This window comes from Nilaparvata lugens, chromosome 2 (assembly GCF_014356525.2).
Source record: "Nilaparvata lugens isolate BPH chromosome 2, ASM1435652v1, whole genome shotgun sequence".
NCBI lineage: Eukaryota > Metazoa > Arthropoda > Insecta > Hemiptera > Delphacidae > Nilaparvata > Nilaparvata lugens.
In genome coordinates, this window is record NC_052505.1 from 31,586,306 (window position 1) to 31,601,912 (window position 15,607).

Consider the following 15,607-nt stretch of genomic DNA (forward strand, 5'->3'; position numbering starts at 1 on the left):
TTTTTTTGTTCTCTCCTAGTGTCTTTATATTTTTATTTCTCTTTCATCAATAAAATTTAAAGTAGGCCTATATCAATCATCAAATAAATCTGGCTCAAAAGATACAACAATAATATCTGATACTTCATCTTGTCCTTCTAATGTTTCTTCAATTTCGATTCTAGTGTATGATCGATTACTAGTCAACGTAAATCATCAAAATCATCATAACCTATAGCAAATAAGTTTATTATAAAAAATATGGCACGAAAGAATCTGTGTTTTACTTTTCTGATTCTGTTTTCCATCTGCGGACTTGTTGTTGGTTTTATATTACTCTTCAAGTGTTCCCTTATGAACATGCCCTGGCGGCATGTCTATGTTATGAACAAAACTATTATTAGGCCTATTGTTATTATTATTTTACTGGAAAACTGTATGCTCCAAATACTATAAATTAATCAATGAAACACCCCACCAGCACAACAATGATATTTGGTAACTTGATAGAACATTTAAAAAAGTAAGACAAATTTTGAGGAATTTGGGTTGAATACATCACAGTACCGGTACTAGGAAAAATAATTTCCCGTATTACTTTACTACTCTACTTCCTTGCTCCTCCTAAGAGTCTGGATGTCTGTGGTTAAGTCATATTTTGTTCTTTAGAACAGAGGTGATGATGATTTAGAACTCAGTTCCTTTGTTGAAAGTGTGCTCCTGCACATTCTCTGTACCGTGTAGTAAGGTCTTGCAATAGAAGAACTTACCATCTTATTGTTGTCTTAAATTCTTTTGGTCTATCATGGATTTGAGTTCAGTAGGGGAAAAGTTGTAGTAGAAATTAGAAATATCCTGAATAACTCGTGACTTGCTGAACGCTTGAAATAAGAGTGTTTCGGTAGGTGCATGTTCCTCTTGCTTCTTACATTGTATGTGTGCAGCTCGGACTTTACAGTGGGTTTTGTTGATAATACAACTGTTATTGATTCCAAGATGTACACAGTCAGAACGTTGCATTGGTTAAACAAGGTCCTCCACAGTTTCAGCATACTGTCTCTTAGTACTGTTTTTATAGCTCTCTTTTGTTTGGGCAGTAGTCTAGATTGTTCCTGGATGCAGGTCCCCAAGCAGCAATGCCATATATTATATAGGAAGAGAAGAGGGAATGAAGACCATTTTTACAGTTCCATAGTCCCTTATTAGACTGTTCTAAAAGATAGTAATTTTCTGTACTATCCAGTCTACTTTAACATTCTTGTATTGATTATTTTAGCTGCTCACAATCAAAATACACTATAGCCCAGGCTAGATGTTTGATTTTAGATTCTGTCATATTTGAAAGTAGATAAAGGCGTTTCACATACTGCCTTCAATAGACAGTAACCTGCATAATAAAATATATTGAAATTTCATTCATTATTCATCCTACAATATTAATTCAATATTAATTACAGGCAAGATGGTGCAGCAATATAGAGCATTAAAAAATCGCTATGAAATTGAGAGAACTATTGGAACTGGAGGGTTTGCCAAGGTGAAACTTGCAACTCATATTTCAACTGGAGAAAAGGTTGCCATCAAAATAATGGAAAAACTTCATTTGGGAGTAAGTAATGCAGATTGAATCACATGATGTTTTAGTTGCTTCAACCGTCATCAATTTACTAGAACCATCATCATAAACTAAGTTAAATCTGCTACTTGAACTAATTACTACAGTGAGGTCCACGTTATAATAGCAGCAGTGGAGAAAGATAGGAGAACAGCGTTGCTCTAATTCTCTGCAACCTTCTATAAAACAGCTGATACCGGTAGATTTAATGCGATATTCTTGTTTAAAATAATTAATTGTCATGATTGAGATAAAATATTTTGTTAATTAATTATATATTTCTACATTGTTAAAACACGATTTGGAAACGTTGCAAAGGATAGCGAAATCTGCTTTGTCGAAGGATTGCAACACTAATGCTAATCAAATACTGCCATTATAACGTGGACCTCTCTACCTATAGTGTGTGTGTTTGAATAAATTTCATTCATTGCAAGGTTGACACTTTAAATTCCAAATTTCTTGGACATTATTTTGGGTTCAAAAATATGTGGCTTGGAAAGTTCTGATGGAATATAACATTTTTTGACTAATTTAATCGAAATTCGGGAATGAAATAAGAATGGTTAAGCCTGCTTTTTCATTCTTAATCATTTTAATATGATTATGTGTTATTTTAAAATGTTTTATTATTATTTATTTAATCATTCAGAATTACACAACTTACAGAAAAGTACCACAGGCGTATAAGCCCAAAACGGTTCCAATTCTAATTTATACAACAGTCCAAATGTAGCTAGATTATGTGTGACTTTAAAATTCTTCAATTACACACTTAATTTACAATTCAATACACACAAAAATCATTTTTAAATTGAAAAATACTTTTTAGTTGAATTAAATTAATTACAAATAGTTGGAAAATTCCAAACTTTGAAAAAAATATCGATAATTATGCAGTATTATCGATGAATACTGCATATAAATTATTGTATGATTTCGATACCACATCATGCCTTGAAGTAGGTATTTTGCTTGTTACATGGAGAATAGTCCAATATTTTGATATGATGCAAAGCAATGGCACTGTATAGTGTATACCGTATTTAGTCTTAAATATCACTGCTTTTTGCTTCAAGTAAAATTCTATTCTTTTTCTTTGTAGAAAGACTTGCACAGAGTGAAAACGGAGTTGGAAGCACTTAAAGCACTCTCACACCATCATATTAGCAAACTGTACGAAGTGATTGAAACTCCAACTCACTTTTTCATCGTTATGGAGTACTGCTCTGGTGGAGAATTGTTCGATCATATTGGTAAGTATTATTTTTCACATTTACACGTATCTCAATTTCAACCAAAATCTGTACGGTAGTCAGGCTATACTCCGTACAAAATCACTTTTGACATGCGCAGCAGAGAAGGCATACAGCGGTAGGGATACAACGGCGCTGATGATACCAATCTGAACCGGCCAGCGTTATTTATAGTAAGTATTCAAGCGCTCATGTTAAACTTACGAAGTTTCCTCTCTGAAAGAATTCAGTCAACTGAGTCTAATCGACAAATTGGCAACTGCGCTTCTACCTATGACTATCTATCACTGTAATTGGCTGATCTCCCTCCATTTCTCTGCGCTGCATAATCCTTCAAATCAAAAGTAATTTTGTACGGAGTATAAATACTCCACCATAGTGAAATTAAAATCACAATCCAAAGAGATATCAATTAAACTTATCAATAAGAGATTTCACAGCTTCAGAATTTTGTTCTACAAGCTTTACCATTTTATCTTAGTGGACGATGCAATCATAATACTTTTTCAAGGTTGGAAGTGATGTGATGATAATGTTCATATTAGATTTCATTTTTCCTTTATAGAGATTACATTCATAATAAAATAACAACTCAACGAATTGGACAAAATATGAACAGGAGAAATCATTGATCAATTTGAAGATGGAAACTATTAGAAAATGCTTTTATTTTTAAAAATTGAAAAGTGATTCAACTTATTAATTAACTCATTCTGCTTATTTATATAGTGATGTATGGTTTGCCATGTTATTAATTGCAGTCCATAAATATGTACGAGGGTCATTCAATAAGTAACGAGACAAATTACTAATTTTCAAAAACGGCTAAATTGATTCATATGAAACTTTCAGGACATGAAGTTGGCAATCTTGTGATAAAATCTGATCAGTTGTTCCACCGTATTTCGTAAACATAGTTGCAAATTGACTCAGTTAACAATGGCGAGTCCGCTTGAGAATTGCACCATGGAAGAACAACGTGCTGTGATCAGATTTTCTGTCGCAGAAGGTGGGAAAGGTAGTAAAATCCACAAAATAATGTTAAACGTGTACGGAGACCATTGTTTGAATTGTTCAAACGTTTACAAATTGGTAGAACAGTTTCAAAGTGGCCGTACAAAAGTTTGTGACAATCAACGCAGTGGACGACCAGTCAAAGATAGGACTTCCTCTCTCGAATCTCGAATTTATTCGTTCATTTAGGGCAATAGGCGTATCACGGTTGAATTAATTAGTGAAAAATTAAACGCGAGTGTTGGAACTGTCCATAAAATTATTCACAACAAGCTGCAGTACAACAAAATTCTTGCAAGATGGGTGCCTAGACAACTAACGGACACTCACAAAGAAAGCCGGCTTCAAATTCGTCATCAGTTGAAAACTCTGTATGAGACTGAAGGAGAATGTTTTTTTCAAAAGAATTGTAACGTGTGTGTGATGAAACATGAATCCACCACTATGAGCCAGACAGTCAAATCTGATCACGGCACCATGTTCTTCCATGGTGTAACTCTCAAATGGACTCGCCATTGTTAACTGAGTCAATTTGCGATTACGTTTGCGAAACACCATAGACCAAATGATCAGATGTCATCGCAAGGTTGCCAACTTCATGTCCTGAAAGTTTCATATGGATCAATTTAGCCATTTTTGAAAACTAGTAATTTGTCTCGTTACTTATTGAATGACCCTCATATAGTGGACAAGTTGTAAGAAATTGGAAGAATTGCTGAGTAATGCTAACTCATTTCTACTGTACCTTGAGAACAGTATCATTATTTTCTTTTTTCACTGTACCTGTTGCAGAAAATTGTCCATTGAGATGTGGCATAATAAGAGTGATATATAAGATATTTTGAAAAACGTTATTTGTGATACAAAACAGTACTGTAAGTTAAAACGTTTGTAACTAGCAGCTTTTCTTGGCATTGCTATTGTTGAGCATAAAATATATTGTTTGAACCATGGTTTTTTATCTAATTTCAATTATTTCTTATTCAAATCCTAGTTCTGAAGAAGAAGCTGAGTGAGATGCAATCCCGACTGTTCTTCAGGCAAATCCTGTCTGCAGTAGCATACGCACACAGCAAGGGATATGCTCATAGAGACCTGAAACCGGTAAGATAATTTTCAAATTAGGATTTAATTATATAAATAATTTATCAATGTTATAGAATAATCATCGAACTTTCTACAAATTATTAGTATCACTCAGGTAAGATTCACGGTGTAATATTACATTTTTCTTCTCACATTGGAATCAAATCTTCAATTCGAGATCTATGGAACTTTATAGTAAATGTCAGAGTTATCAATAGATGGACAAATTTTTTGACGGAGAATTTATTATCGTAAATGTTTGTTGCATTGTTCCATAATGTCACCGAGGTAGGGTTAACAAATTATTAAATAAATAGTTTATTTAAATAGAATATATGTATAAAAATTTAAAATAACATTTTCAAAATAAAGTTTTATTGAGAACAGATGTAGAATGTGAATTCTAAACTTATAAGTTATAATTTTGTGTTGACGTGTCTGTAAAGATCGATATTGAATAGGGCGTTGTCTTTCGTGACTGGCAACTTGTGTTTTTTTTCCTGTTCGAGCTTCTTCTGAATATATGGCTGGCTGTTGCTTGTATAATTTTGTGCTCTGAGTTATTGTCTGTTTAAATGAATTTATTAATGTTTTAGATTGAATTTTATATAAATTTTTGTGCATAATTTGCTGTTTGTATAGTAAAGCCAATAGCCACTGTGTTTCAACTGTAAACTAGATAAGTATTTTTTTAGTTCGTAATAACTCTGAAATCATTAGGCTTGTAAGTTATTGTTCGTTTTATATTTCTGTGTTTTTGCCAAAATTTTCATCTGAAGATTATAAGTTAATTTGCTCTGAAAACTGGATTTCTCATTCATAAGCAATAGATCCATTCACAGTTTATCAAGTATCTATTTTATTGGAGCCGACAACTTTCCTTAGTGTGATAGGTGTTATATGCTATTCCAACCGTTTAAGGAAAAATTGGTAGCACGGCAAATGGTACGCCCTGGTGTGGGACTGAATCACCACATTTGTTCCAAATGTTACCCCTGTTGTGGGACAGAATTACAAAATAAATATGTTCCAAATGGTACACCATGAAATCCCTGGTTATAGAAATTATTAGTGGATAGATATCTTGATAGGTTATGAATGGTTTGTTGCTGAGTGGGAAGTCGGTTCAAGAGAGATCAAGTTTTAATGAATCAGTGCATATTACAAAATGGCATACAATATGAAAAATATTAAAAATGATGATGAGTTAATAGCTGCCTTAACACAACTGTTTGATAATTTTAAACAAGAGCAAAATGCTAGGTTTGATGAGTTAAATGCTAGATTTGATGAGCAAAATGCTAAGTTTAATGTTAGGTTTGATGATATGAAGCAAGAATTTGCTGAAACAGTGAAAGATAATCATGAAGATGAAAACAAATTGAAGCAGGATGATAGTAGTGTTAAGTTACAAGATCAACTCATTCAAGTTTCTGACAATGTAGGCCTAGTTACTGTTGTTGAAAAAGTCAACCATAGTGAAAGTGTAGAATTGAGTAAAGAAGTAGGTAGGGAGTTGTCTTCATTGAAAGTCAACTATCAAGAAAGTACTATTGCTACATTGAAGGTTAGGAAAACAGTAAACAAATTGAATGTTTCTATGGATCAGATTACTACATCGAAAGTTAGGAAAACAGTAAATAAAATGAATGATTACATGAGACAGGTTTCTGTGGAGGTTAGGAACAATGTGAACAAAATGAATGTTGCTTTGAGTCAAGTTGATGAGTTCAACTTTCAACTGAGAATTGAAAAGGTGTATGCAATGCATTCTCAAGTGAGCATGATTGACTTTTGTGAGCAAAATTGCTTTGTTAAAACAAATGAACCCATGAATAAAATCATGCTATTGAAGAAAACAAAACGCAAAGTTTCCATTGATGTATTAGTATTCAAAGGTTGTTTCAAGTTGCTTATTTACAAGATTATGACAGTGAATCACATGATGAAAGGGTATTCCCCAGCACACAATGATTAGGAATCCTGTGTCATGCCGGGATTCAGAATAGCAATGACCGTAAATACTACGTATGGTAAGAGTCCATAATTGTATCTTTTTTCTTTCCTATAGCCTATTTTTCTTGGCCCTTGATATTTTCAATTTTCGATTCTTTCCTGTCTTTGTGTAATATTCAGTAAATTTCTTCTATGATGCATATCTTAACCAATCTTGTCCATAGTCATTTAAATTTGTATTTTTTTTTGAAATAATATTAGAAGTTGAAATAGTAGCTTATTTTCCTAATCTTTAATTGTTGATAAAACTTAACTTTTCTAAAATCTATCCATTGTTGTGTAAATAATTGTTTGCTTGTGATATATTTTTTCATCATGTATCACTTATGTGAAGTGTATCAATTTTGTGTGTATTGTTTTAGGGAATTTATTTACCCAGTTTTCTTTTTCTCTTGTTTGTATTTTTTAGGGAACTTATTTACCCAGTATTTCATCTTGATCATCTTTGTATCATAATCTTGAAATGTTTATACTTATTATACAGTCTTTAAATTTTAAATTATTTTAAAAAAATAATTGGTTTAATTTAAAACGTTTTGTTATATTATTAATTGAAATAAGTGTTTTGTAATTGATTTTTTTTAAATTTTAAAACTGTTTGTTCTATAAATTTTGATATGATTGATTATCGTTTGAAATGGATGCTGGAGTGTATGTAGAATTTTTAGTGGGGTTTGTTGATTAGAATTTTGCTGGTATGTGATTGTTTTTTGAGATGGAAACCCATTATTGCCTAAAGAAGGAATAACAGAGGTTATGACTTAGAGAGGCAGTAATGAGATAATATTTTTTGTGTTGATTAATAATGTTGATTGCCATAGATGCAAAATGATGATTACTGATGAATATTGTTTGCCTTTGAAGCAAAATATTATTGATGTTTTGAATGATTTCTTGTTTAATGTTTGATAGTAAAGTTTTGTCATGAAATGTAGTTTGTGTTTAGAACATTGAAGAGTCGAAATAAACTGTAGTATCCAACAAACGATGATTAACAATATTAGATAATTTGCTTTTTATACAATTTTTGAACAAAATTAAAACTAAATAATTTTGAAACCCTGAATGATAAATCATAAATGTGAAATGAACATGCTATAAATGAAATGTTATATTAAATAATAATGAAATGCAAATATATTATGAAATGATTGAATAGAAAACCAAATGTCTGAAATTATTGAAATATGTATTGAAATTAAATTTTTGTTGTGTTGTTATGATGTTTGTTTTTTACAATTTTGATAATGATACAGGGTGTTATGAAATTATATTTCTATTTTGAAGAATGGATTAAAATTTTGATATTTGAACAGTGAATAGATGAAAATGAATGATTTTTTTTTTAAATTTATCATTGATATGTCCATATTTCACAATTTATGTATTGCTGACTGTATAATAAGATGTTAACAAATTTCCATTTCATAGATACTTAAAATAATTTTTATGTGTATTAGATTGTATTGATAGCCTAATCAAGTTTTTCTTCTTAGTTTATAAGCATTTTAAGACAACAGGTACAGCACAGACATTAACATTGAAATAGTTATCATGTGAATCTCGAAATCAGTAACAAGTGAACGCCATGAAGAGTGTTAAGAACATTTGGGTGATTTTCAAACTAGTGTGACATAACTACGCCAATATCTACGCCTAAATCTACGCTGCGGCCTACACCAATAACTACGCTAATGTCAACACAAATAACTACGCCAAAATCTACGCCGATGCCTGCGCCGATGCCAATAGCTACGCCAATGCCAAAAATCTGCGCCAATGCTGATGCCAACAACAAAAATCAATGCCGATGCCTGCGCAAATGCCAATAGCTACGCCAATGCCAAAAATCTGCGCCAATGCTGATGCCAACAACAAAAATCAATGCCAATGCCTGCGCCAATGCCAATAGCTACGTCAATGTCAAAATTTGCGCCAATGCCAACAACAAAAATCAATGCCAATAGCTACGCCAATGCCAAAATCTGCGCCAATGCCAACAACAAAAATCAATGCCAATAGCTACGCCAATGCCTGCGCCAATGCTGATGCCAAAATCAACGCTGATGCCTGTGCTGATGTCAATGCCTGCGCCAATGCTGATGCCAACACCAAAATCAACGCCGATGCCTGTGCTGATGTCAATGCCTGCGCCAATGCCAATGCCAATGCCTGCGCCAATGCCAATATTAACGCCGATGCCAAAGCCGACACCAAAGCATACGCCAATAGCAATGCCAATGCTTATTGCTGACTCTGTATCTCAAACTTCAACACTACTGCATTACCTGGAGGTAATTGCCATCCATGTTCACATTCACAACTTTGAATTCAGAAGAACAGTCACAGTATCATGAAAGAATTAATTCAAAAAATCCTCTCCTAAATTATTCCTGTATGCAGAACTCTAAACCTTGAAAGCTGAAAATATCAAAAAAAAACCAAACCTTACCTAAATTAATCCTCACCTAAATTAATCCTGTATGCAGCGTCTATCTCTTTTCCAAAAAACAAATTACATTGTCATTTCAAGCCTGAAATGTACATTGTATAATTACAAATATGATACAAAATTTATGTGACTCTGTATTGAATTTGGAATGCAGCCGTCTACTACAAACATGAAGCAATGCTAACTGAGATGTCACCGGTATCAAGTTTGGAATGCAGCCGTCTACTACAAACATGAAGCAATGCTAATTGAGATGTCACCTGTATCGAGTTTGGTATGCAGCAGTCGACTACAAGTATCAGCCCAACACTACGTGCATCCAGATCAGCCCAACACTTAACGTCATCACATTGGAGTCACACTTAACTGAAAATCATACTGAGTGCCTTAACGGACTGTTTTCCAAAATGTGCATCAATAAAATCAACCGCGTCAATAGTGAAAGAAATGAACATTTTTTGATTTATTGAAATTTTATGTGAAAATTAAATGTAACAATTCATCAATTCATTTAAAAAATAAATAATAATAATTTTTTTTATTCAACATAATAATTTTTTTTATGCAATAAAAATTAAATTTTTCTATCTATTAAATTTATGTGCAATTTCAAAAAACTATTCTTTACATATTAAACTTTCTGTTGAGATATTTTTCTTTAAATTATAAAGCTAAATCAAAAGTAATACCTATTGTTATTCTATATTTTGAGATATTGTTTGGAAACATATAACAAACGCTATTGATGAATTTTTATAATAATTTTCAATATTTTTGGATGACATGTATTGTTTTTCTAGAAAAAATTGTTACTGTTCTCAAATTTAAATTTCAACAATTTTCATTAGGGTCAATGTAAATTTTTTCTTTGAATTTTCAAACAGTAAAATTTTTTTATGTCAAGAGGGGGGTATTTGTAATATTACATTTTTCTTCTCACATTGGAATCAAATCTTCAATTCGAGATCTATGGAACTTTATAGTAAATGTCAGAGTTATCAATAGACGGACAAATTTTTTGACGGAGAATTTATTATCGTAAATGTTTGTTGCATTGTTCCATAATGTCACCGAGGTAGGGTTAACAAATTATTAAATAAATAGTTTATTTAAATAGAATATATGTATAAAAATTTAAAATAACATTTTCAAAATAAAGTTTTATTGAGAACAGATGTAGAATGTGAATTCTAAACTTATAAGTTATAATTTTGTGTTGACGTGTCTGTAAAGATCGATATTGAATAGGGCGTTGTCTTTCGTGACTGGCAACTTGTGTTTTTTTTCCTGTTCGAGCTTCTTCTGAATATATGGCTGGCTGTTGCTTGTATAATTTTGTGCTCTGAGTTATTGTCTGTTTAAATGAATTTATTAATGTTTTAGATTGAATTTTATATAAATTTTTGTGCATAATTTGCTGTTTGTATAGTAAAGCCAATAGCCACTGTGTTTCAACTGTAAACTAGATAAGTATTTTTTTAGTTCGTAATAACTCTGAAATCATTAGGCTTGTAAGTTATTGTTCGTTTTATATTTCTGTGTTTTTGCCAAAATTTTCATCTGAAGATTATAAGTTAATTTGCTCTGAAAACTGTATTTCTCATTCATAAGCAATAGATCCATTCACAGTTTATCAAGTATCTATTTTATTGGAGCCGACAACTTTCCTTAGTGTGATAGGTGTTATATGCTATTCCAACCGTTTAAGGAAAAATTGGTAGCACGGCAACGGTATAACATCAGCATTTGTTGAATTTGAATAGGAAGCATCCCTGTTATTTGGTTATATTTACTTTGATTTAGGAATATAATATTTATATATTTATATTAACTTATATCCCTACTGTGAGGTGATACCTCATGTGATTACCTCATTGTAACTTCATTTCTCTGTGTAGATAAAAGATTTCTTTCAATCTAATTAGGACGTTTCACCAACTTTAAGACGTTGACCAGTCAACGAGGTTATAGAGGAAAAAGTTTGAAAGACAATTTTCGACCTCGCAGTACTGTTTGAGGTGATTAGGAGGTGAACATATCAAAAGTCCCCACTCCTACCCTCTGTGCTAAGGGGTTGGGGTGGTTCATAGGTACAATTTTTTGGTTTCTCGTATATAACTCGAAAAATAAGCATGTAACGGACATGACTATTCTATACAAAATTAAAGCTTACATAATTTCCTTGTGGGGTAGGTAGGGACTTTTGATATGTTTACCTCCTTACTACCCTGAACAGAACTGCGGGGTGAAAAATTGTCTTCCAAACTTTTCCTTCTATATCCTTTCTTGAATATTCATTGCCTGGCCTAACTTGTATTCTTTAAATTTATCTGTATGAAATGTGGACTAGCGTACATGTTTCAAAATTTGTAAGTCAAGCCAAATTGAGGTTAACGTATAGTTATTTGACAAACTCAATTACATAGGAAATACTTGAAGCTCCCATTACTTTTGTGAAAACTATGATTGATTGATCTATGAGCTATATATTGTACTGTAAGTTATCCGTACATGTCGTCTGCATCATAAGTGTAATCATTATTAATTTGGTGACTTTTCAATTCTTTCTCAGGAAAATGTCCTTCTTGATAAGGACCAAACGTTGAAATTGATAGACTTTGGCCTGTGTGCAAGACCCTCAGGTGGACTGCAGTGTCACTTGAACACATCTTGTGGCTCTCCTACTTACGCCGCCCCAGAGCTCATCAAATCCGAGGAATATTTAGGTTAGTTTGCAGCTGGTTTGATAATAGAATAGAGAAATGGAAATCTTGTCGCCATGCTAAGAAGTGATGCCAGAGCATCACTCTGTTCACTCTCACTCCTTCGTCCTTTTCGAGGATTCAACAGGATAGTAACATTGAAAGTGTATAAGATTTTTTTAGTAATTCAGAAAACTGAATTATTGATTGCACGCATAAAACTTTTTTAATTGAATTATTCTATCTAACAACATCTATTATAAAACTACAATTTCAAGAATTCTCTTGTGACTGAACTATATCCATATTACAGTATTCCACTTGATGTAGTTTCAGTTGAAGGTGTGTTCGTTTTAACATGAAACATTAGTATTGTACTGTAATTCTAAGTTGAGTGGAATTAGCAATACAATCATTTTTCTGTATTAAATATAATATTATTACTGTATTACAATAAATATTTTCATTACTACTTCTTGACTTTCATTGGTATTTTTCAGGATCCGAAGTGGACGTATGGAGTATGGGAGTTCTTTTATATGCTCTGTTATGTGGATTCCTCCCTTTCGATGCCGATAACATAAAAACATTGTATGAAAAGATCTCTGTAAGTATCATTTATTTTTTAATTCCAATTTCTACAATTCATTTACTTGAGTTTTTACAAAGATCACATGAAGACAATATTTTCTAGGCTATCTTTGATATTTTGTCATTTTCAATTAAATTGAAATGTGTTGAAAGTAAAAATGTGAATTTAAGTACTCTTCTTCTTTTCTTTATTTGTCATTCTACCATATTTTCTTTCTCTTTTATACTTCCTTATATTATTTGTATTATACAATAATTCTGCTGATTCTTACTTATCAGGATTAATTAATTTCTTATAAGTCTATACTTGTTTTGTTCTCATTTTCTTATCCAAGTTGTTATTGTATTGATATTTAATATTAGTTAAATTTAATTCAATGATCCGGCTATTTAGGTCCTTATTAAACCAGGCAGGATGAAACTTAATCCTAATATTATTTGAATTCCTGGAAATATAATTGTATATATACTGGCTGTGTAGAAAACTGCATAATGAGCATACTTGCTAGCCTATTGTAATGTGTGAATTCTTATTTTAAGTATGTTAAGTTTCAGTTCTTTGTATACATGACTGTGATATCAACTATCTATCAACTAGTTTGTCGATATTCCTTATTACAAATTTGTATTGTTGGCTGTGAATAAATTGAATTTGAATTTGGGACACCGCAGTGAGACACCTAGTTTTCTAATGAGTCATGGGGCATAGATTCTTATGGCGCTCACTACACTAGGAGCTCCAGATCTGGCAAACCATTAGTGCATGAGAATAATTATCGCAGGGCATTGAACTGAATTGTTGCTATTACACACATTCACCACTGGTGTCTTACCGTGTCCTAGTGTAATAAGACCTTTAGTGTCCTATTAGAGGGTCATTTTATCAAATTTATATGATCAAAGATCTTTGGTGGTCAAGAAGGGCATCTTTCATCAAAGAATGTGATAGTCCTACACGAGTCGAATATATAGGATATTAAAACTTTAATAAAAGTAGGCCAAATATCTTTGACTATAATATTTGATAAAATACTCTGACTTTGTAAAGAGCCATACATTTATTATTATACATACCTCACTGCTCAACTCTGTATAACTGGAGTGTGTTTATTGGGTTTGATCCCTGGGTGTCCAATATATTTTTATCGGGCCACTCCTGTTTTTCCAGGGTCACCTGAAGTCGTTGGTCCCAGCTGCCTAAAAATAGTCGTTATGTCAAGTTGAAATCTGCTCTGAAAGCTGAAAGCTCTCAGTTGTACCCTGAAATCTCTGACTCCAGACCTGAGTCAGCCAATTTACTCAATATTTATTAATTAATTTTATTAATAATACATTTTTTCTGCAGAATGGTCACTATGAAGAGCCAAGCTGGCTCTCATCTGGAAGCAAAAATCTGCTGAAGCGAATGTTGGAAATTGACAGAAAGAAACGAATCAAAGTAGATGAGTTGCTTCAGGACCGATGGGTGACACATGGCTTCTATGAGCCAGTAGCCTTCAATTCTCTATTCAATGTGAGTAACTTATTCGACCCAATGGGCCATATGAATAAAATTGAGCATTTGCTTATACTTATGAAATATGGAGCATTTGCTTCATTTTCTATGAATAAACGTGAGCAAAACCTTTTTCTCATGCTCATCAAAAAAATAGTTTGAGCATTTGCTAAACGTTTGAATCAAATGCTTCAAAAAAGGTGAGTCTAGTCTAGAGCAGCTTATCACCTTTTGCTCATAGTAAAATGGCTCAACCAATTCGTATGAGGAAGAGGGAACTAACTATACCAGATACGATCACAACCAATAGTTGTGAACTATAAAACTCTTTTTAAATTCAACCATGATATTATATTATATCACCATTATTCCTACAAAAGAATAAATACAAAAGATAGCTAGCTACCTGATATAAAGATAGCAATCACTGCCTACCTACATATTGGGCCATATGAATAAAGTTGAGCATTTGCTCATACTTCTAAAATATGGAGCATTTGCTTCATTTTCTATGAATAAACGTGAGCAAACCCCTTTTGCTCATGCTCATCAAAAAAATAGTTTGAGCATTTGCTCAAAAGTAAAAGCTTTTGCTCAAAATTGTATGAATAAACTAGAGCATTTGCTCAACTTTTGAAGCAAATGCTTCAAAAAAGGTGAGTCTAGTCTAGAGCAGCTTATCACCCTTTGCTCATAGTAAAATGGCTCAACCAATTCGTATGAGGAAGAGGGAACTAACTATACCAGATACGATTACAACCAATAGTTGTGAACTATAAAACTCTTTTTAGATTCAACCATGATATGATATCACCATTATTCCTACAAAAGAATATATACAAAAGCTACCTGTTATAAAGATAGCCATCACAAAATAGGAAATAGGCATTTAAGAAGATGAGAGTGTAGACGATTATAAGAAGGCTATTGATATTATAAGAAATGCTGAAGATTATTATAGAGATGACATTTTTTCACGCTATTATTTCAAAATTCTAAACTCAACTAACCTAAAACTCTATTCATAAATAGAAAACAGAGCAGACGACGCAAACACAAGCGGTGCACCCTACTTGCATATTTAGCGCTTCCGTGAGCTATAAAAACAAAGTAAGGCTACAAAAGCGAATCAGCTGATGAAAAATCTTTAAAAAACGTGAGCATTTGCTCCAGAGTTCAGGAGGATAAGGTAAGAGTATAAGGTAAAGCATATAAAAATGAGCAAATGCTATTGCTTCTACCTTTTGCTCATGAGCAAAACCTTATGCTCCATGCTCTTGCTCATGAGCATTTGCTCTGGTTTTATTCATATGGGCCAATACTGATCTAAAATTGATTTCTTGATACTCATCTATTTCACTATCCATTACGAGATTGCAAGTAGTCTCTTGATGAAGCATA

The 15,607-nt window shown here is 32.5% G+C and overlaps 1 protein-coding gene across 1 annotated transcript in view; it reads left to right on the forward strand.

The window, feature by feature from the left end:
• The first annotated feature begins 1,417 nt into the window (after positions 1-1,417).
• Positions 1,418-15,607, forward strand: part of LOC111050589 (maternal embryonic leucine zipper kinase) — a 32,637-nt gene continuing 18,447 nt past the window's right edge. The window contains exons 1-6 of the mRNA XM_039420053.1: positions 1,418-1,588; positions 2,700-2,850; positions 4,859-4,968; positions 11,991-12,144; positions 12,621-12,727; positions 14,057-14,224. Coding sequence (XP_039275987.1) covers positions 1,442-1,588; positions 2,700-2,850; positions 4,859-4,968; positions 11,991-12,144; positions 12,621-12,727; positions 14,057-14,224 — 837 coding nt within the window. The 5' untranslated portion in view covers positions 1,418-1,441. The remainder of the gene's footprint in view (positions 1,589-2,699; positions 2,851-4,858; positions 4,969-11,990; positions 12,145-12,620; positions 12,728-14,056; positions 14,225-15,607) is intronic.